At 46.0% G+C, this 21,470-nt stretch overlaps 8 protein-coding genes across 8 annotated transcripts; 2 read left to right on the top strand and 6 right to left on the bottom strand.

The window, feature by feature from the left end:
- Positions 1–3,471: 3,471 nt before the first annotated feature.
- Positions 3,472–3,932, top strand: PADG_11215 (uncharacterized protein; the record flags this gene model as incomplete). The annotated part of the gene is made up of 2 exons (XM_010758508.1): positions 3,472–3,520; positions 3,652–3,932. The coding sequence occupies 2 exons, from the start codon at positions 3,472–3,474 to the stop codon at positions 3,930–3,932; spliced, it is 330 nt and encodes a 109-aa protein (XP_010756810.1).
- Positions 3,933–5,538: 1,606 nt separating this feature from the next.
- Positions 5,539–5,766, bottom strand: PADG_01129 (uncharacterized protein; the record flags this gene model as incomplete). Its single annotated transcript, XM_010757831.1, has 1 exon — positions 5,539–5,766. One exon carries the CDS (start codon positions 5,764–5,766, stop codon positions 5,539–5,541), a length of 228 nt encoding a protein of 75 aa, XP_010756133.1.
- A 545-nt stretch (positions 5,767–6,311) lies between these two features.
- On the bottom strand, positions 6,312–7,311 carry PADG_01130 (uncharacterized protein; the record flags this gene model as incomplete). Its single annotated transcript, XM_010758318.1, has 2 exons — positions 6,312–6,804; positions 7,133–7,311. The coding sequence occupies 2 exons, from the start codon at positions 7,309–7,311 to the stop codon at positions 6,312–6,314; spliced, it is 672 nt and encodes a 223-aa protein (XP_010756620.1).
- A 1,374-nt stretch (positions 7,312–8,685) lies between these two features.
- On the top strand, positions 8,686–9,895 carry PADG_01131 (uncharacterized protein; the record flags this gene model as incomplete). The annotated part of the gene is made up of 4 exons (XM_010758319.1): positions 8,686–8,893; positions 8,968–9,457; positions 9,591–9,665; positions 9,766–9,895. 4 exons carry the CDS (start codon positions 8,686–8,688, stop codon positions 9,893–9,895), a joined length of 903 nt encoding a protein of 300 aa, XP_010756621.1.
- Positions 9,896–10,635: 740 nt separating this feature from the next.
- On the bottom strand, positions 10,636–13,176 carry PADG_01132 (uncharacterized protein; the record flags this gene model as incomplete). Its single annotated transcript, XM_010758320.1, has 3 exons — positions 10,636–12,455; positions 12,527–13,063; positions 13,137–13,176. 3 exons carry the CDS (start codon positions 13,174–13,176, stop codon positions 10,636–10,638), a joined length of 2,397 nt encoding a protein of 798 aa, XP_010756622.1.
- A 547-nt stretch (positions 13,177–13,723) lies between these two features.
- PADG_01133 (uncharacterized protein) lies at positions 13,724–16,402 on the bottom strand (the record flags this gene model as incomplete). The annotated part of the gene is made up of 3 exons (XM_010757832.1): positions 13,724–14,088; positions 14,147–14,374; positions 14,431–16,402. 3 exons carry the CDS (start codon positions 16,400–16,402, stop codon positions 13,724–13,726), a joined length of 2,565 nt encoding a protein of 854 aa, XP_010756134.1.
- Positions 16,403–16,955: 553 nt separating this feature from the next.
- Positions 16,956–19,131, bottom strand: PADG_01134 (uncharacterized protein; the record flags this gene model as incomplete). The annotated part of the gene is made up of 3 exons (XM_010757833.1): positions 16,956–18,648; positions 18,723–18,844; positions 18,961–19,131. 3 exons carry the CDS (start codon positions 19,129–19,131, stop codon positions 16,956–16,958), a joined length of 1,986 nt encoding a protein of 661 aa, XP_010756135.1.
- Positions 19,132–19,802: 671 nt separating this feature from the next.
- Positions 19,803–20,360, bottom strand: PADG_11216 (uncharacterized protein; the record flags this gene model as incomplete). The annotated part of the gene is made up of 3 exons (XM_010758509.1): positions 19,803–20,008; positions 20,100–20,190; positions 20,307–20,360. The coding sequence occupies 3 exons, from the start codon at positions 20,358–20,360 to the stop codon at positions 19,803–19,805; spliced, it is 351 nt and encodes a 116-aa protein (XP_010756811.1).
- Between the last annotated feature and the right edge of the window lie 1,110 nt (positions 20,361–21,470).

The raw sequence follows: 21,470 nt of genomic DNA on the forward strand, positions 1-21,470 counted from the left end.
GAGGATGAGTCTGATGAGGAGCTGATCAGCAACTTACCAGAATGGTTGAAAGGCCGGGAGGACTGCTTCTCAAAGAAAGCATCAGATGAACTGCCCCCCCTACGGAAGAATGTTGATTTTAAAATAGAGCTCCAGCCTGATGTTGACCTCACCCAGGGCATTGGACATGCGCCTCTATATAAGATGAATCTAGAGGAACTAGAGGCAGTGAAGACCTACCTTGAAGCCAACCTAGCAAAGGGTTTCATCACCCCAAGTTCAGCCCCCTACGCCTCCCCAATCCTGATTGCCCGTAGTGGGAAGAAGCTACGATTCTGTGTTGACTTTCGCAAGCTGAATGCTATAACCAAACGAGATCAGTATCCCTTGCCCCTGATAGATGAGCTGATGGACCGACTCAATGGGGCGAAATACTTTACAAAGTTGGACATTCGGCAGGGGTTCCATCGCATCCGAATGGACCCTGAGTCTGAGGACCTGACCACCTTTAGAACCCGCTACGGGACCTATAAATATCGGGTGGTCCCCTTTGGCCTTACAAACGCCCCTGCCTGCTTTCAACGGTTTGTTAACAGTATCTTCTTTGACTACCTGGACAAGTTTATGACAGCATTCATGGATGATCTTCTAATCTATAGCAAGAATCTGGAGGAGCACAAGCAGCAGGTAAACTCAGTGCTAGACCGACTAAAGACAGCGGGTTTGCAAGCCAGCATCCAGAAATGTGAGTTTGCAGTCCAGAGGACAAAATACCTAGGGTTCATCATCAGTACAGAAGGGATTGAGGCAGACCCAGAGAAGACAGCTGCCATTGTGAGATGGCAGGCCCCCACCACAGTCAAAGGAGTCCAGTCATTCCTAGGATTTGGCAATTTCTACCGACGATTCATAAGGAACTACAGCCGAATCGCAAAGCCACTGTACCAATTGACAAAGAAGACTACCCCATTTGTGTGGACATCAGAATGCAAATCAGCCTTTGAAAAACTGAAGAGGCAGCTGGTGGAGGCTCCAACACTGCGTTACTATGACCCTGAGCGGGAGACTCGTATTGAGACTGACGCCTCTGACGGAGTAGTGGCTGGGGTACTAAGTCAAAGATTTGAAAATGACCTTTGGCACCCAGTAGCCTTCTATTCAAAGACAATGAATGGTGCAGAGCTTAATTATGAAGTTCATGATAAGGAAATGCTGGCAGTAGTCCGGGCCTTACAAGAATGGCGGGCAGAGCTTGAGGGACTACAACGGGAGGAACGATTCAAGATCCTCACTGATCATCGTGCACTGGAATACTTCATGACTACCAAGAAGCTGAATGCACGTCAAGCCCGCTGGGCAGAGTTCCTCTCCCGTTTCTACTTTGAGATCAAGTATCGACCAGGCAAGGCCAACCTGCTAGCAGACGCACTGAGCAGGCCTGAGCAGGTTAGAAGGCAACAGGACGGCCGTATGCAGATCCTCCTAGGACCAGAGACCCTCGACCCCCAGATCACTCCCTCTACAGACATTGCTAGCATCAACTCCTCAGAGAAAGAGAGCATTGCTGAATGCATAGTGTCTCTAAACAAGACAGCCACCTCAATTGAGCCCCTGCGGCAGCAGGCAGATGATGAGAATAGTCCCTATACAATGGAGGACAATGTGCTACGGTACAATGGAAGACTAGTGGTGCCTGTTCAGGAAAAGGAAACCCTGATAGCCAAGCTACTGCAGGAAATTCATGATCAAGCTTCAACAGCACACCCTGGAGGACGAAAGACCCTGGCCCTGGTGCAATCACGCTATTGGTGGGCCACCTGGCGGACAGACGTCCTACGCTATATTCGGAACTGCCATGTGTGCCGGATCAGTAAAATTCCAAGAGATAAGACTCCTGGTTTGCTAAAGCCATTACCAATACCAGAACGGGCATGGCAGCATATTGCAATGGACTTCATGGACGTGCCGAAAAGCAAAACAGGTTATGATGCCATTTTGGTCATAGTATGCCGGCTAAGCAAGAAGACAATCTCCATTCCAACCACCCGGGGAGTTACAGCCCAGGAGCTGGCCCGACTATTCATTCGATTCTACTATTCATACAATGGGGCGCCTGACTCAATTGTCTCTGACCGAGGCCCCCAGTTCATATCAAGCTTTTGGGATGAGTTTACACAGATCCTGGGCATAAAACTGAAACTCTCAACGGCGCATCATGCACAAACTGATGGACAGACAGAAGTGGTGAATCAATACATTGCCACCCGTCTTCGCCCCTATGTCAGTTACTACCAAGACGACTGGGATGAGTGGCTGCCCATTATAGACCATGCCTCCGCAGCTACCCCAAACGCTTCCACAGGGATCTCCCCCTTCCTCGCAGCAAATGGATATGAACCCCGAATGTCATTTGACTGGCAACCACTGGCGGAGAAATTGGACATGAATGAGAAAAGAAATCGAGAAGCAGCAAGGAGCTTCATTCACCGAATGAGAGAGATCTGGAACCAGGCGAGTAAAGGCATAAAGACAGCACAGGAACAGATGAAGAGGCAGACTGACAAGCACCATCGAGAGCCTGACTTTGCAGTAGGAGATTTTGTTTATCTAACATTGAAATCATACAAGATGGATCGACCAAGCCGTAAACTGGCAGAGCAGAATGCCGGCCCCTTCAGAATCCTGGAAAAGGTGGGCAATGCCTACAAACTGGACCTCCCCATAACAATGAAAATTCATTCAATCTTCTCCCCAGACAAGCTACGCAAGGACTCCAGAGACCCTCTACCTGGCCAGACTATCAGACCACCAGACCCAATTGAAATAGATGGTGAGAATGAATGGGAAATAGATCGTATACTGGCCAGTAGAATAAGCCGGAGCAAGCTGCAGTATCGGGTGCGCTGGAAGGGGTTTGATGAGGATTCTTCATGGTACCCCGCTCGCGACTTCAAAGGATCACCACACGCCATACGCGACTTCCATGAGGCTAACCCTACAAAAGCTGGACCCCCAAGGCGACTAGATGAGTGGCTGAAGGCATGGGAGACAGACAGCTACCTGAAGGACGAGGTTGATGACGACCTACCGGCATGAGGACATGCCTGCCCCTAGACCGGGGGGTGATGTTAGGCTCAGCGTCCGACCGAGCCCGACCGAAGGCCGGTGCCCGGTTAGACTCGACGTCGGATTAAGCTCGGCGCCCGATTAGGCCTAATCCATATCACGTGACCACACGACCATGCAGGTGGTTATAATCCACGCAGGCCCCCAGCACCCCCTTTCATCCCATCAAGCTTAGTATTTCGTTATATAGCAGTTAGCAACGCAGAGAGTCTTTCTTCTTATGCAGCTCGCATTCGCTCCCTAACATCAACTATACTGCATGTTATGATCTTGTTAAGTATGAAAAATAGCAATTTCTATAAGATCTTTCAACTATGTAAAAGCATATCTTTAAATTTGATACAATAGCTGCAGAATGAGCTCAATATGACATATATTTATGAAATTTCAACTGAGTTCTTGACACTCTTAAGAAGTGAATCTTATCATCTCCTTCACTGCAGATTTATGAAGATGAGAATGATTCAAATCATATATCTATCTCTTTCTCTCAACTATTCTCATTAAAGACAATTCAAAAACTGAAACATTATATTAATATTATAGAAAATATCATACAAAGTATTAGAGATATTCTTGATTTGAAATCACTCATCTTGACATATTGTTTGAACAAGATATTCAAAGTAAGTCTAATTCACACAGAACTTAATAAGCAACAGACTACTGAATTGAAGAACCTTCTCAATATTAATAAATACTGCAAAGTTAAAACAATCCATCACCAGGTTCAAGTAGAGGAAGTCCTCACTATTAAAGATGTCAATAGAAAAATCAAGCAGTGTAAGAATAATGAAGCTGAAAAAGAGAAGGATAAGAAGCAATAGAGACTTGGAGTTGATCCCATGAAAATTGACAATAACTCACTCACATCACTGACAGAAGAGGAATTAAATTGATTTATAGATGGCACACATACTGAGAATGATGTAGATAATCTTTTTATTATAGATTAGCTACTGGTTGTTGATATAGAGTGCAATAATGAGGATGTGATTCAAGATTTTTATTATTTTGGTGTTTTTATTGTTTTGGTGTGGTGCACCCACACAAGGTGTTGGGTTGCGCTGCGGCACGATTAGTGGGTAGTTAGTTAACTTATATTTTCCAACCCCGAAATATCTTGATCTGGGCGAGTTGTAGTTGTTGTATATCTGGAATTTCCCCCCCAAACATCAGACGTCAGCACATCAAACTGCCAGTTCTTAGAGATTGCCCCAGTCTACATTGTGCAATTTCATTACCGCTCTCAGTCTCTATTACCTGCTTCACCTCAGTGAATCTCCATTTGGACTCTGCCTTACAATCATCCAAGTCTGATATCACATCTACTAACGACTGCACATGCTGAACAGCTTAACCTGACTTGACTGCATGGATTGAGGATACAACAACATTACAGACAGCATTTACTGTCCAGGAAATCAAGAGCGTTTGAAGCAATTGCACCTATGGACATCCTCAGGTCATCTAGAGGTAAACGGGAGGGCAAGTGGATACCCCAGCGTTCAGACGGGTCCTTGCTGGCTATCCCTTTGTATACACGCGGTCTCTAACCAGCAGTTTGATACAGAGTGGGAGGATGCATCTGACAGATGACAACGGGATGCGGAATCAGACTTTTGGGGAGCCGGGAATACCTCTATGCGCGAGTTTTGGTTTTTGTATGTCTATCAAACTTGGAGAAGTCGACGTTCTTCCGGTGGTGACCCGTGCAATTTGTTGGAAGTGGAAAAGCGATGAGAGAACTGGATTTTGGCCAGCTTCATTTCATTCATCATCGCGGCAGGTACCTTGATATAGTCCTGAGAATTAATAAAACTGAGTAGCTTAATACCCACCATAACTGCCAAACTCTGGAGCAATCTTCAAATCCATTGGATCCCGAGCAAATTGAACTTCCGATCTCCACTACGTCGGATTGATGGAGGCCGAAGTTGATAAGTCCATACCACTTCAGATTCGACACTTGGTCCTAACCCAGCTTCTAGGGAAATAGCCAGCTGCTTTCCAATCAATAGCCACAGCAGTCCCTAACGTTGGCTCGTTCTCCACAAATGATATTCCCTGGCCCAAAGTCAGTATGATAAAAGGAAACGCTTGAGCAGGCCATGCCCATGGCTCTGCGTCCTTGTTGAAGGCTCACAGGACTGAGTTACTGCTCAGGCACACTCCTGCCATCCACGCCGCTGAGTACGTGCCCTTTCCATTCTGCTAGATGACAGATGCTCACCACAGCCCTCGTGTAAAAATGCAGTCGCCAGTCCTCGAGTCAGACTAGGTCACGCATCCATCAGAGTCCGACCCAGGGGCCTCGTGAGAAAAGGTCACGATCGGCCATCACGTTTGATCTGGTGTAGGACCTCTGTGGTCTTGAAGTTAGGTTGTTTACTGCGTAATGAACTTCAGTGCGACAGCCTCTGCCGTCGTGTCTTAATGGCCAACTTGAGCTTGCAGACTAGCCCAGACTGCAGAGCTATCGCCAGCATCATATACTAGAACTATATGGGGATCACTTGGGTGCAGCGGGGCCGGTGGGAGAATAGCCGTTCGCATCATGTTTGGCAGTTCTGGGTAGCGTGTGTTGGCAAGGACCTGTAGATAGGTGGACTGCTTTCTTGAGAGTCGAAAAAGCCCCTGAGGAAGTTCAGCGTTGGCCATAAATAATTCCAACGTTATATAGACTTGCTAATCTTATCTTCTTCCACCCCTGGAGGCGATACTTGGGTCTGTCTGGTTTGCAACTCATTGCCTATCCGCGCAAAAGATTGGTCAAATACACATCGAGTAGGCAGATCACTTCTTATAATTTGGGTATCATAGTCTCTGTCCGACTCATTGTTGATGAATATGTGAAATATATGCACCTCAAGTTCTTCCCGCTAGAAGCACCATGAACTCGCTAAATTGGCTCGCTCTCAAGAATCATCATCCTAACTACCCAAAAAAAAAGAAAAGAAAAAGATTGAATGAATGAAAGAATGAAAGAAAGAAAAAAGGACCTATTTCCCTTTGGATGGTTATAAATGGTTCCTAAATACCAAATTGCTTTCTCCGTTCTCAGGTTCCATTATATTGAGGACAAATGAAGTCTTACATGGGACTTGCAAGGAACGTGGATTCATCAAAGATGCAGCGACAAAGAAATTATCCACCACGAAACCGAGGGAAACAACATCAACATAAGGGGGGAATTCCATCCACGGTCAATCAACTGTGCCCGTCACACCGTCATCTTCTCCAATGGTCGAAGTGTAGTTCTTGTGCAGCTCCCACGTCAAATCAGGACCTTTCTCGTCGGCCGTCGCTGCGGTCCTCTTGAATCCACACTTCTCCAAAACCCGGTGACTGGCCAAATTCAGCGTGTCAGTAACGGCGCGCAAGACCGTATCACTCTTGGATAATCCGTTTGTATCATCAGCGCTATTCCCTGGGACAACGGAGACATAGTCCCACCAGAAGTTGATCGCAGCACGGACGGCTTCGGTCGTGAATCCTTTCCCCCAGAAGTCTGGATGTAGCAGGTATCCAAGCTCGGTCTGCCCATGCTGCCCGTCCCTTTTGAAGAAGCCAATGGTGCCAATGACCCGACTTGTATTGGAGCCTTCAAATATGACGAGATTGAGAGCTCCCTTCTGTTCAAGGTTAAGGAAATGGTTCTTCGTTGCCGCGACGTCGGCATCGGGGGTTTTCGCGGAGCTGTTCGAGCGTGTGAGCCATGTGAGGTCTGTTCACGAATCTATACGATAAGTCCCATTTCTCTGTAGGGATTTTGCTCAAGGAAACAGACAATGACATTGAGAGGGAGGGACCACAACGAGGAAAAAGAGAAGAAAAAAGAAAAGAGAAGAAAAAAGAAAAGAGAAGAAAAAAGAAAGAAAAAAGGCCCGTGATTCTCCCAGAAGGTAGGTAATAAAAAGGATACCTGCACGAAGGTCATGACAAATTTATGGGAAATTGATAAAAAATAACTCAACAAGCAGGAGAAGGCACCTGGAACTCAAGGTCTGGGTAGATGGTCAATTACCTCCACTTCATGACATTCATCCGTGAACGTATGGCGAATATGCCATCTGCATCCTCGCCAACAACCACACGGCGGATGAACAATCTCTCAGTTCTGATAAAGGCTGTCGATTCCGATTTGATGTCATCTCTGTTAATCTCGGCATCGGCGCTGGTCTTTTCTATTTGTTTGTCCACCATCTTTGGATACAAACCAGGGCGGGACAGAGAAAATCCGTTTGAGGGGTTTTTATATTTATTATATATATATATATCTATTTCCTCCCGTCCTTTCCACCTTGCTTTCCACCAGAAACGAGAGCCCGACAGGCTGTGTTCCACAAACTGCCAAAAAGATAAGAGGACGACAAGGATGAAAGCAAAAAAGATAGAAATAACCACTCTGCAGAGGAGGTCTGGAGTGCAAAAATTGAAGCTATTTCTCCCTATCCTACATCACGAAGAAGGGAACTGTCGCCATATCGACACGAAATATCCTGGGCGTGACTCACAGCCAAATCCTCGACGCTTCAACACGGTTGAAAGATATATAGCTATGGGTAAATGATATAGCAATGCAGGGATGGCAACACGAGAAGGTTTTCCCGAAACACCCTAGGTCGAATGCATGTCAGATAATTCCATCCTTTTACACTTGATATATCCATGGTTTTGTGGGGCGGGTTAAGTTAAATATCAGCCGATTTAGGGCCGAGCGCCTCGAATCGCTCGTATGCTTCGGATCACTCGTATGTATCACTTCTGACTAAGCTCACGGACACGGATATTTCATTCTTTTCTCGCTGTTTTTCTCTTCTTCTTTTCAGAGTTATCATCGTAGAGATTAGCTAGTTATTATTATGAATACTACATTCTGACTATCTTCACAGCATTAGCCTTCCACCAGTCAATGAATGATCAACGGGCGATTTACAGCTCACGTCGTCAAAACACAGCCGATCTGCCAATGAGGCAATGCCCGTTGTCAAGGATAAATATTTACCTGACGGGCCTAATGCTTGTCACTGCCCCTTTGTGAATCAGCTTCTAGCGATGATCAGTTGGGAACTCGGGCCCGACTCGAGGGACTTCAAGGACTAGAAATCACCAACGAGGGGTCATTTACGGGATGACGCATTTGCCTTCGTGTTCAGTCGTCCGAACCGGAGATAAAAGCTCTAGCTCAAAACATCCCTCATAATATTATCGGCCGTTGGCGGCTTCGGGGCCAGTCCAGTTCTCCCAGGTCGCATTACGGACGTAAAGAACATCGTTTGCTATCCATCAAATGCATGTGTGTACAGCCATGCATACCTACATTCTGAGGAACTGTTGGCAACAACATGGAGATTAGTTAACTATCACGTATTCAAATTTCTCAACCTATTTTGATAGTTCGTTAGATTATCAACCATTGAATATCTTGTAGGACCAAGATATCTCTATTTAAAAGCCAGACAGCCTCGATTTCGAGATTGTCCAGTTCTTGCTCAACAGATCAAACCTCTCACAATTACAGACAAAATATCAACTCCTATTGCCCGCAAATTTTCTTTTCCTACGCCGCCTTTCGAGATGGGAAAATATAGTATGTGTGAGGTGGTGGGCCCGGAGTGCCCAGTCGAAGCAACCATATATGGATACCACCCGAATCCGGTGGTTAACATGATATTTTGTATCGCTTTTGGGGTTTTCTGCCTCGTTCAACTCTGGCAACTCTACAAGTACAAGACATATTCATATGGAATTGCAATGGCCTTGGGCTGCGTCGCTGAAACCATGGGTATGTTAAGGACAGAAATCTACAATCAGACAACTTGGTGGTTGACTCTAACCCATTTTCATTTTTATCAACAGGATATGCTGGCCGACTCATGCTGAATAAGAACCCATGGGACTCCAATGGCTTTCAAATCCAGATTTGCACACTCATCATCGCGCCATCATTTCTAAGTGCCTCCATATACCTTACCCTAAAGCATATATGTCTTGCTTTGGGAGCTCACCTCTCGCTGTTGAAGCCAATGCTGTATACCTGGATATTTATCGGCTTTGACCTTCTCTCGCTCTTCCTCCAGGGAGCCGGCGGTGGCCTCGCAGCAACTGGAGATACACCGGAAGCTCAAGCTCTCGGAGCAAACATCATGATTGCCGGTATCGTGTGGCAGGTGGTCACCTTGATTATATTCTCCGCTCTGGCTGGTCACTTCTTCTGGAGTGTCCTTGAGGATGGTGGCCGCCGGATGACCATTGAGGCTCAGAAGGTGTGGGCAGACACAAAGTTTAGGACGTTCCTCATTAGTTTGGTTATTGCATTCGTCGCGATCTTCGCCCGATGCATCTACCGGTATGTTTTGTCTGATATGCAAAACCCCTACCAAGCTCCTGACCAATCCCCTCCAGACAGAACCCCCCCCCCCCCCCCCCCCCCCTTTATTTGATTTTATCGCACCCTTGATACTGACAAAACTATATTGTAGAATCGCTGAAATGGCAGGAGGCTGGCGCAATGAGATTATGCAGGATCAAATCTCATTTATCATCTTTGAAGGAGTGTACGTTTCAAACCGCTTTCGCATCTCCACGCATCTCTCCTCCTTACTGAACCCTTCTTCCTCTAAATGCAAATCAACGAAAGCTAACAACAGATAATAGCATGTGTTTGGTCGCCGCTATCCTCCTTACTGCCTTCCACCCTGGCTCCCATTTTCCGCAAATGCGATCCGACTACCAAGCTCATGGTGAACAATCATCGAAGGTTGAGCCTCCAGCACAAGATGCGTAGTGCGTCGAATTCGACCATCAAATCTCTTATCGTGGGTTAGAATCAAGTAACAACATATTGAGGGGACCCTTGGGCAAGTCAAGCCTCCTGCGCAGCGAGTAAATAGTGGATTTGGTTAAATTTAGGCGTTCAGTTCAAGGATGGTACAAGACATAGGATAAATCTGGAGTTATATCATTTATTGGTTCTTTTATGGTTTAGAAATCAAAGTGTAGTTAATACATATATATTATTGTATGCTTCCCTTATGTATTAAATATATAACTTGGCCCTTTCCTGGGAATTAGAAAATCAAAGGAAATTCACAAAAATATATAAATAAACCAAAAATCCCTGAGGAGCCGAATGAGCACCAAAATATTCCGCTGGGCAACGTAAAATAAACAAAAATCATATCCCAATTGCGCCGTCGCTGGTCTATCATGAAAGTAATGTCGTAAATAAATTGTAGCATTTTTCAATTCCGGGTATTACTACGTTCGTGTCGCCGTCGTTCATCATTCGTCGTCTGTCGTCTGTCGTTTATCGTCGATTGTCTGTGACGTCTGCCGTTTTTTACGTCTGGTCGGCCAGGCGGGAGGAGTAGTGTTGAATTCATGAGGCAAAAGGAGATTATAGAAAACAATCAGATAGAAAACACCAAGAACAAATCATCCAACCCCAAAAACACCACATCATCAGAATTTTTCGACGCGGGAAATTCAAATATTCGGTTCACACCCTTCTACATAGCAGAGATATTACACAACCTCACTGCCGTCATTCAGTCCGACGAACATCTCAACCTGGCCTATTCTCCTCAGCCGATCGATCCCAAGATGTTCCCGGCCGTCGCAACCATTGTAGATACCAAAAACGTAGAGCGCCTTTTCACCATCATCACCTGGCGGCGCAACTGTGACCCTCATCACCAAGTCTGCCTTCGTCCTGGGTTCGCGCAATACCTTATCCGACAAGAGGGGACTTTGGTACAGGAAACTAATAATATCCGCGTATGTGAAGATGGCATGTGGGAGGTAGCGATTGCGAGGCCAGAGGATGAGAAATGAAAGAGCGTAAATGATCACAAAGACCATGAGGGTGTAGTAGGCCGGCATGTAGGTGGAGATACGCACTTCGCCGGGCTTGGTGTAGAAACGGGCCATGAAGACGCCGCCTGCGAGAACGGGGATGGCAAGAGAGGCCAAACTCATAAAGGAGATGTATGCGACTTTGTAATGCCCAGCGCTGAGGGCGAGGAAGGTAACTTCTAATGGATAACAGGATGGGTAGGCTAACAGGAGGCTCTTTTCGGCAAGCGCGCCGTTGGGGGAAGACAGGTCGCAGAATGGTTGGATAGCGCGGAAGTATTGGTCGATGGGTTGCCAGAGGAGAAAGAGGATTATTCCGATTAGAGAAGGAATAAAACCGTATAAGAAGTTGGATGAGGAGAAGCTGGTCGATGAGGGCAACGTAGGTAAGAGAGGAACAAACCCGTCTCTGATGGGCTGCTTGACGAAACTGACGAGGATAAATGCAATCATCAGGACAAACGCGATGACGATCCATGCTACCACGAAGGTATCCTTGAGAAACCACACGGTCCAGCGATATCGAACGAATGGAGAGTGGATGTTTCTTTCAAAGGAGCCCTTACTGTAAAGGTATTGTCGTTCCATGTCCAAATTATCCGGGACAGATGTTTCAGAATGTCGCTTTGGATGGTGTGACTGATCAAAAGACTCTTGGTCCTTAATAACGTTTTCTTCCCCGATACCATATAATATCTCATTGCTGTTAGTACCTGAAGACCAATATCCCAATCGCAGTCTATGAGGCAAGAGATCCTTCCCGACTGACTGCGAAATCTCCTTCTTGTCAAATCGTCCTAGAGCGTTGGACCTTTGTATCAGGGGGATGATGTCGGCGAGGCAAACTGGATCCCACAGAAGTCCGCTCACCCTCCAGTTGAATCGAAACATAAGTCCAAGCAGGGCAATGGTAAGCAGCCCATACAGAGCAATCAATGTCCCAGCCACGCCCCAGGAAGTCGTCCATCGAAACCCTCCCCCACCAACCTGTGTATAAAAACGAGCTACAAACAAGGCGCTTTGTAGTGGGACGGTAAAAATATTAACCATCCATGATATCACAAGGAACGTGCCGGTCGACCATTCACCGTGTTGGAAGAGCGATAAATCCGGAAGGAGAAAATTATGAGACAATATCTTAATGCTTTGCAAGGCAGTTTCCGATCCGCTGCTCGAGGCTAAAATTGTCAGGGGGAGAATCCGATACACCGCGGACTGTATGATGAATAGCCAAATCGTAATGAAAATGGCTAGTAACTGTGGTAGGAATTGGAACACGAAATATCGTGAGCCACCAAGCCCATCATATGCCCACAAGCCCCCATGCCGTTGCGACCAGAGGATACAGAATATGAGGGCAGCTACCATGGAGAGACACGCCGTAGTTAGCAGCAAAAGTGATAGAGGCCTGAGTGCGAGAGAAACAAAGTTAAGCCGCGGGTGTTGGTAGCCATTTGAGGGCGGAGTTATGGGAGTAAGCATATTTGACACTATCCAAGTCAGTATCTGCATCATCGAGCGAAAAACATAGAGAGATGGATAAAGAAATGAAGTGATTTACCTGGATGTTCAATTTTCTTTGTTTCTTGAGGCTCCTTCTTTGTTTGCTCCACTGGCTCTGCAGTAGTAGATGTATAATATCCCAGACCTTCGTTGGGAATGATACGTTCAACAGGATAATCCGTGCTGACAAACGAGCCATGTCGTCCCTCTCCAACTAGTTCTTCGTCGCGGGTCAATTGATCGATGGCAAACCTGATGTATGGCATATCATCCACACCGGGGGTTGGCGTCCCATTATCTCCTATCCTGGTGCCATCTGGAGCATTTGGTGCCCCTGAACTACCTCTCCGGATTTTCTCGGAGTCGGGGCCAGCTTCGCCGTTACAAGCTCCAATTGCCATGTTGTCTTGCCCCGTCCGAGAAGCCATAGTCATATTGGGGGAAGGTGAAGATCTCCGAGTTGGCGGGGTCGCATATCGCACAACAGTGACTCGACTATGATTTGAAGTTTGCGAAATGTCAGAAAAGGAATAGTAGTCGTCAGAGGCAGCAATTGATTGCTGAGATGAAGAGTGGATTAATTGAGGTTGGTTAGCTGTTGGAGAAGCTCCGTTAGTTATAAACATCCGCTAGGAAGTTTAGCAATCTGTTACATCCATCCAACTTACATTTCACAGCTTTCAAATTGGTAGCAGGCTGAGAGGTCATGACGGATGCAACGGATTGCACTAAATCACAGGGAGCGAAGAAACCACAGAAAGCATCAAGATCAATTCAAAAGCCCATCAAAACAGAGTAGAAGGGCATGATGAAGCAAGAAATATGATTCTGCTGGGGAACATAGGTATTAATGGGGCCCTGCATGATCGATCTGACGCAATGCGTATATTGTGGGTGGTTGGTGTGATAAGGTGGGCTGGGATAGCCTAAGGAGGTTGGCACCCCAGCCACCAAGACCACCCCGTGGCAGCCGCTTATTTGCGAGTTCACAGGCCCAATCTTGACCCATATTCCCTGCCATATTTTAGTTTGTCTCATGTTCTGTGTAAAATCCATTTTGGATTGCAGAACTCCTCCCAGCCGCCCGCCGGCCTCCTTACACTCCCCCCTCGCTCCATGCAACGAAGCGGACGTTGAAGATAAACAATACAACAGGCAAAAGCGGCTGAATCACGGGAAAACCCAATCTATACGCTAGGGTCTCTGGGGACTAGTCAGCTAACTAGCGTCTGGGGTTAGGATGCTTACTCATAACCTAAACCTTATTTTCACCAATCACATTACCAGAACTTCCAGTGGAGCCCTCGCTGTCGAGAGCCACTCGATCCACTGGACAGCTGTCACTTATGCTTTTTATAGCCATGAGAACCTCCGGGTCCGGCGTACGGAGGAGCCGTTGGAACTGTGTGCATGTATTGAAGAAATGGTGAGAAACGGCAATCTGTATTCGCATTGAGACTATAGAACATGGTCCTAGGTTAAAACACATATTGCCTTCTAAAACATGGGCTACAGTTGAAACATCATTCAAGGGCTCTTTTTCCTTAATTCCCCCGTGCGTGTCCGCAAATCGGCAAATGACTGGATCTCGTCTCGGGCTCTGATGATTCCCAGAATCATCTATATTAGCAGGAGGGTCAGAAATGAATCCACCTTTTATCTGTTGTCTCCATAACACACGCATTGTAATCAAGAGGGGGATCACGAATCCCACTTCTCTTGCCTGGGGACAGCACACTGTGTTGCCGCTTGGCGATATGCTCCGTTGCTTTCCGCTCGCGATCTGTGTTAAATTCATAGCTCGCAGGTTTGTCATTATCACTACCACCACCGCCTCCATTGGGGAACGAGGTCGCAGGTAAGTGTTTACTAGGTCCCTGCTTCTGAATTTCCATAAACTTGTGGACTAATAAATATCTGGTCTACCTGGGTCAACGCTGTGATCGACGCCTGCCTGCTGACCCTCCGGGACCCATTCCAGTGTTGTTGGTCGCGAATAGACACTTTCACTGTATGTTCGCTGCAGTAAATAAGGCCCCCTGAAGCCCGGATTATGAGAATTATACCTAAGAGCCTCACCAATCCGATTCTTTCCAGGGTTCCCGTTCTCTACAGAAAATGTGACGGAATAGGGATTGGAGGGAGATTCATGGTCAGGATAATCTGCAGCCTGAAATTGAGCATCCTTACTCTTTCTTGCCCCCCTATTCCCTGAGAAGGACAATTTTGATAAGATCCCTGGCAAACGTGTAGAAATTGATGTTCTGACGCCCAGCACATGGGACTTCAGTTTTGCTTTTGAATGGCTATCATATACATCCCAAGTTGGGGAAGATCGTCCAGGACAGTGATCTTTCAACCCAAAATTTTGCTGATCAATAAAAGCCCATTGACGTAGCATTCTGCTAATATTTGCGTCTGAATCCTGCGTTGTATTGGAAGGAGCACAGCTACTCCTAATTAGCCCAGCGCGATCAGCTGGGAGGGAAGAACCATTATTAGCCTTTGTGGATCTGGACATCTGAGGGGAGATCATCGATGGCAAAGAGCTGGGCCGAGTGGCGCGTAGAGATTCCACTGGAGTTGAATTCACGTCGCTATGGTTGTCTTGTTTTTCGTATCTGGGAGTCTGGACCCTAGAGTCTTCCTTTGGAGCACTAAATGAAGACTCGCTCCTGGGGGTAGATCCAAATTGCCCAGTTTCCGACGGCGAAGGTTGTGTATCTTGTTTCTTCTTGCGTCTATCATATGGTGCTATGGGGCCTGCAGCCGAGTAATCTTGCTTCCCATTACTTTGGAAGTATTTACACGCTGGATCAGGTAAAATGGACCTCGTCCCTATAACCGGGCTGTTGTCCCGCTTTTCGGGCTGAAAGTCTGCCATTTGTAAGTGTGCGGAAGAGCTCCCATTATGTCTTAGATTTGAATTCATATAGTTTCTAACATCCTTATTTGCCTGGTGGCTACCGGAATACTCATTTTCATCGGGTATCTGGGCGTATTCGTCGATGATTGATGCGATAGACGAGGCACGGTCCCGCCGTTCCTCACTACCATTGACTGAAGTGCTGGGATTCAAAGTGTCTGGATTTGCCCTTGAGCTCTCCCAGTGTAGCTGTAGAATTCTTGGTTCTATAGTGGCAACCCTGGCGCTTAGGTTATGAGGATAAAACGACGAGGGGATAGAATCACCAGCTGGAAGCTGCTGAGAAGTTCCTGACTTGGTATCGCGGGTGAGCTGGGAATTTAAACTAGATACGGATACAGCCTCGCCTCTATTCGTTCTCGATACACTTGGTCGATTGTCAATTTGCGAGGCTTGTATTTGAACACCATTCGCAGACGGTGTTTGTTTCCCAACAGAGGGATTAAGAGCAACTGCCTTGCAATGCCTGCAGAACTTTCGACTCCTCCGTATCCAACAAATCACTAGAGATAGTATCGCGGCGACTGCAGCAAGAATGATCAACAGAACGAGAACCGGGAGTGGCACACCGTTTGAGCGAGAACACTCCACTACCGTAGATTGGGTGGCTTCTGCGCGACTGGGTACCGCTACTGTTGTAGAAACTGTTGGCGTAGAAGTTGATAATGCAAATCTCGATGGTAGCGAATGCGATGGCCTAGAGCTTGACGGCGTCAAGATCAACGGTTTAGAACTTGATGACAGATAACTTGAGAAGCGTGTGTTGGCCGACCCTGCTATAGTTGCAGTTGCAGTAACAGTAATCGTAGTTGTGAAAGCAAACTCGATGGATTCAGTTTCTGCCTGTAGCGACTTAGCCAGCGAATGTATCGTTGAAAGAATTGGAATCAATGGACGGTGCGATTCCGAGAAGAAAATAGGATTCCGATCGCCGGAAAGCTGAACGCTCCGTCTATCCAAGAGGCAGCCTGCCGTATTAGATGCAATCAAAGTATAACACGGTGCCATGGAATGGAGATAAATAACTACGCGGTAAACGTAAGGGAAATAAAGTAGTAAACGGAATTCTGGAAGAAACATCATGAATATGCAAAGGAACAATGAAGAAAAACATGATAACGAACAAGGAAACTGTGAATAGTAAAGCCCAACTATTTGTAGCAGCACTGTTTCCATAGTTTGTGACTTGGGTTAATCATTAAACATTGACTTTCACAATTGATTCACTGGATGATCAAACAAAGCCTGAGAATATTCATTCCATGTTGAAGTAAGACACCCATGGAGGCATCCAGTAGGGAACAGATCAAGTTCAGAAATAACATAAAGGTGAAACTATGGCTTATTATTAGCAAGCTTGCAATTTAAATGAATGAAGATTTAACTTTACTTCTTATAGCAGTGGCTTCAAAAACTTCGAACCCCAAAGAAATGAACTCGAACAAGGATATAAGTAGAGATAGAAAACAAAGAACTCACTATAGAGCTAAAACTCACTGAGCAAGCCACTTATTGTATCTAGGGTATCAGGAACATTTATAGAGTTAAGCTGCTCTATTCTCTATTCCCTTCTCTCGCTCTGACGCTTGAGATCGTGCTCTAGTGCTGCCGACAGTGCTTCAAAAATCCATTGTGCTTCATCCTTTTCACCCACCAGTGGGCTCTGCATCCCAATCCAGCTCCATTTGTTTTCTTCGCTTTTCGGTTTCTCGATACTCACTGACGTTCTGAGACCAACTGGGGGACGATCTAACTGTTGTATTTCTTCGATTTGAGAATCGGGGATATTAATATAACTCGAACACGACTTCATTTTCCCAACCAGAGATAAATAGTAATACCACTCATCATAAGTGTACCTTTTCGGGGAAACGGCATTTAAATCTCGGGAAATCTTACGAATTTCACGGATAAGAATGTATTGACGTCGGTGTGGATTTTTAGCCGCTTCCTCTATATCTCGTTCTCTAGATTCGTTCTCTGGGCTTAATTTCTTATTTTCGTCAAGTGCTCTGAAGACTGGTGGGCAGGTTTTGTTTGTTGACTTGTTCTCGTTATAGCGGCTCAGTGATATTCTACCATAGAAGAAGTTCCGTGGGGTGTTGTAAGTTAGATCCCTAAACTGGCGAATGGGATAAACGATTAAGTCTTTGGAACTCGTATCTCCAGGAAGAACCGTTAATTCACCAGCAAAATTGGTAGCGTCCTCGACAAATTTTGCGATAGTGTTCCCCATGCTGGAGAATAAGATCGTCATAGTGGGGATGGCAAGCAGGGACCAGAGAACCAAAAACGGTTTTCCCCATGTCGCACCTGGTGTGAAATCACCATATCCAATCGTGAGGAGGGATGTATAGGCGAAGTATATGGACTGAAAATATGTCCAGCCTTGATCCTGTTCTGCAACACAAAAGCCCAGAGCACCAAGAAGCCAGAGCGCCATCCACGCAAATAGGGAGATGGCAAACAAAATCCATTTCGCTTTCCAGCTGGCGACTTTGTGTATTTTGCGCATCAGATAAAACTCCGCTTCCTGTCTCTGGCTTTCGGAAAGAAGAGTTCGGTCCAAAATTGGAGGAAGCCTTATTCCGCCCACCTTCCCTTTGCCCTGTCTAACTTGAGATGCGACGCGGCTTCTCATCACCTCCGTCCGCCTAGAAATTATCGCCATTTTCCCTCGTTCTAACATTAGTTCCCTTATTGATGTAACAACCAATGCCAGGGTCAATATCCCCCCTACAGCATAAGGAAATAACAGTGCGCGACCAAGATGGGTTTTCGGGGACAGGTCTCCAAATCCATCTGTAAGTAGGGTGACATCTGCCCAGTACACAGAGTCCAGGTAATCCCAACCTTCGATATGGGAGTAAATCGCCGCACCTCCAAGCAAATAAACTATCCACGTGATCGTTTGCAGCATCATGGATCGTTGGTACCTGGTAAGACGAAATTCTCTAGGGTAATGGTTTCTTCTAGCACCAATTACCGTCACAACCATGAGTGAAGAGACTAGAAAGTAAATTGCGGCGGCCATAATCGCATAGTAATACGCTTGAGTCATGCGGTAAGTTGTCAAATCGGTATAGTGGCGGAGTAGAGCTGCCAGGCAGATGAGCAGAATTGAAGATATGTACCATCCTCCGATAGTAATAGGTTGAGCAATTGGGAAAGACAGTCGCCTAGCCATATTCAACAAGAGGGAAAAGTTTGATACCAAGGCAAAGCCGAGGGATATTGCGTTGACAACGATAGCCCTGTGCAGGAACATCCATAATATTAGCAAGAGAAACTGTAGAAAATAGGTAGTAAAGAAACATTACGCTGGGACAACCATTTAGGGTCCCGAACAGGGGCAGCATTGCCCAATGCCCCTCCAGGAAGGATTCTGGTTCGCCATCGGTCTGCAAGAGAACAAATGCTAAAAGCGCTCGCCGTTGGTCCAAAAGTGCCCTAATATCGGTGGATTTAGTCCATTGCAGACATCTCCGAATTCCATACCATACGATAAAGCGAAGCAAAAGGGTAGTCAGTTGTAAGCGCGAATCTCACACAAGAAGAAGACGTACAGCTAGCAACGGAAACGCGGTACTTGCTAACCACCACCGCGTTTCTAGTAGGCAGGACACGTCAACGTCCTTTGGCTGATCCTCTGGCCGGTCCCAAGAGACATTGCCGGCCAAATCATCTCCTTCGCGCCCAGCCGACTCTACTGTAAAAGAAGGGTCATCTAGAGACATTCTCTCCGTCGTCCATGTTAATGATGTTCAAGAAGTGGGGGTCGAGTATCATAACTAGAGTGGTTGTAGCTAAAACAGTAGGGAGCCTCCTGACTTCGCGCTCCCAGGGCTGCTGCGACATGCAGACACGCAAGTTACAACGTCGTGTCTTCTGTCCGTATCCCTAAAACCTGGTTCTGCAGCTCAGAGAGCAGTAAGAAGTTTGTGGCTGGGGATTCAATGTAACTAAAGCTTATAATGGAAGTGATCAATAAGAAATGACGTAATAGACTTGCCCCTGATCCAAACACCGAAGCCACCAGAAAGAGGAGCTCTGCAAGCAATGTAAGTTAGCTATCTCAGGGATATTTGCTAGCAATTGAAAATGGGTATAATTATCTTTCTAAGAGTCTATTCTAAGAAACTTCTCTATGAAGCTAAAAACGCGAAGATTAGCACATTTCGAGATCCGTTTAAACACAAAGGAAAAAAAAGGGGGGAGGAATAAACAAACAAATAAAAATTGGATCCCAGCAGAATCTCCCAAACTCCGCCCGATGAGCAAATAATTGAAACTACAACTTAATTTTCCGAGAGAATTATACGTCCTCCATCCGTGGAGATCCGTTTGCGGATCCTCACCCGGACACATCGTGCACCCAACTGTTGAACTTTTGGTGCTTTCCTGCCATTTACCGCCGTTCGAAACCTACCATATGAGCGATGACTTGGATTCGTCCCAGGCTTCTGTGCCCAATATCGCGCTTGGGCAAAATACCAAGACCTCCCCGGTCTTCAGGGTCACGATTCTGGAAAAAGATATTGTCGGAGCTGTACTTCGGCTTGCTTTCGTCAAGCACTGCGCCCGCGAGATGGCCACGAAGCGTCGCGAACCATGCTAGTTGACGTGAAATGGTGAACGATTGCCAGATTAGACAGATCCAGTAGGTTTGGCGGTAAGGCAGGGTCTTGTGTTGCTATATAATAACCCGGGTCGCCAGGTGTCTCTGCTAACGAATGTGTGACAATAGTGTAGTTATCCGTGAGGGTGATTGCTTCACGGCTGTTCGTAGTTAGAAACTAAATCAATGGGCTTGTTAGATGTACTGGCAGATTTGGGTGGTAAGAATATCCCAAATATCTTTAAGATACAGTGAAAGAAGAATGGACGACAGAAAAAAGAAATAATATAATACTTGGTGTGCTTCATCCAACGCAACAACACGACCACCTTCATTACGCCGCTCCATGAAAATGCTCAAACAGATAGAAGAAGTTTCATGTCCTTGATAGGCAGCACTTGCAGTTGATTTATAGCGCACGAAAGCTTAACCAAAAAAAAAAAAAAAAAAAAAAAAAAAAAGATAAAGAGATCTTCAAGGGTAATATCCGGGATGAGTTCTGACTGGTATAACAGCAAAGGGTATGGTCGCTTGCTTCAATATGAAATAAAGACAAGTCCCTCATGGAACGAACAAGATGTCACTTAATGAATCTTTTCATTCTAAGCTATACCAGCCCAGCTTGCGCTCAAGTGCCTACAATTATCATAGAGAAGGTTCCGTTCAAGATGAACTAGAAAACAGAGAAATTCCAAACATTAACCATGAGTTTAGTTAACTAGTTATTATTGTTTAGTCACAACCAGTGTGCAAAGGGGAAATTTTGCACATATGGACATCCAACCTAGTGTGCCTAGGAACTTCAAAGAAGCGAACAAAAGGAAGAAGGAAAGAAGAGTAATTCAGTTACAGCTAATGGAATTAAGAGTCATCCATCCATTATGCACCAGTGCCGTTTGTTCAAGGCAAAGGAAGAAGATGAAAGTAGAATACAGCAATGTGTGAATACGAAGCAAAGGACATTATAATGCGATTTGGCCTTGGTGGTGCTTTCGTGAAATAGCAGAGTGCCGGAATAAGAGATAGGGCGCAAAAAAGTTAAGAGGGGAAAGAATCGTACAGAAAATATGGAAGGTATTATAAACGTATCCCAATGTTAAGATATACAGAACCAGACAACATGAGAGTCTGTGAGAGTGAAGCGAGCAAATTTACAGTACATTACAAGAGGAAGAAGAGAAAAAAAGAAAGCAAAAGGGATTGTCCACGAAATTAGGAGGGTCAAAGGGAGGGGGGCACGGGGGGAATGTCGAATGCCGCCGGGGAGAAAAAAAACAGAAGTGGGATATGACCCATGTGAAAAAAATATGTCCCATCACTAGTATGGTAGAAAACTCATATGTTCCGTGACACGGTCACCCAAAGGACGGCTCGAATGGTTTAGAAGTCAAAAGTGACCAGGTGGTACGAAAGGGCTTGCCTTGGGTATCGAGAAGAGGTGAAAGGAAAAGGAAACAA

The sequence above is a fragment of the Paracoccidioides brasiliensis genome (assembly GCF_000150735.1).
Source record: "Paracoccidioides brasiliensis Pb18 unplaced genomic scaffold supercont2.1, whole genome shotgun sequence".
Classification (NCBI taxonomy): domain Eukaryota; kingdom Fungi; phylum Ascomycota; class Eurotiomycetes; order Onygenales; family Ajellomycetaceae; genus Paracoccidioides; species Paracoccidioides brasiliensis.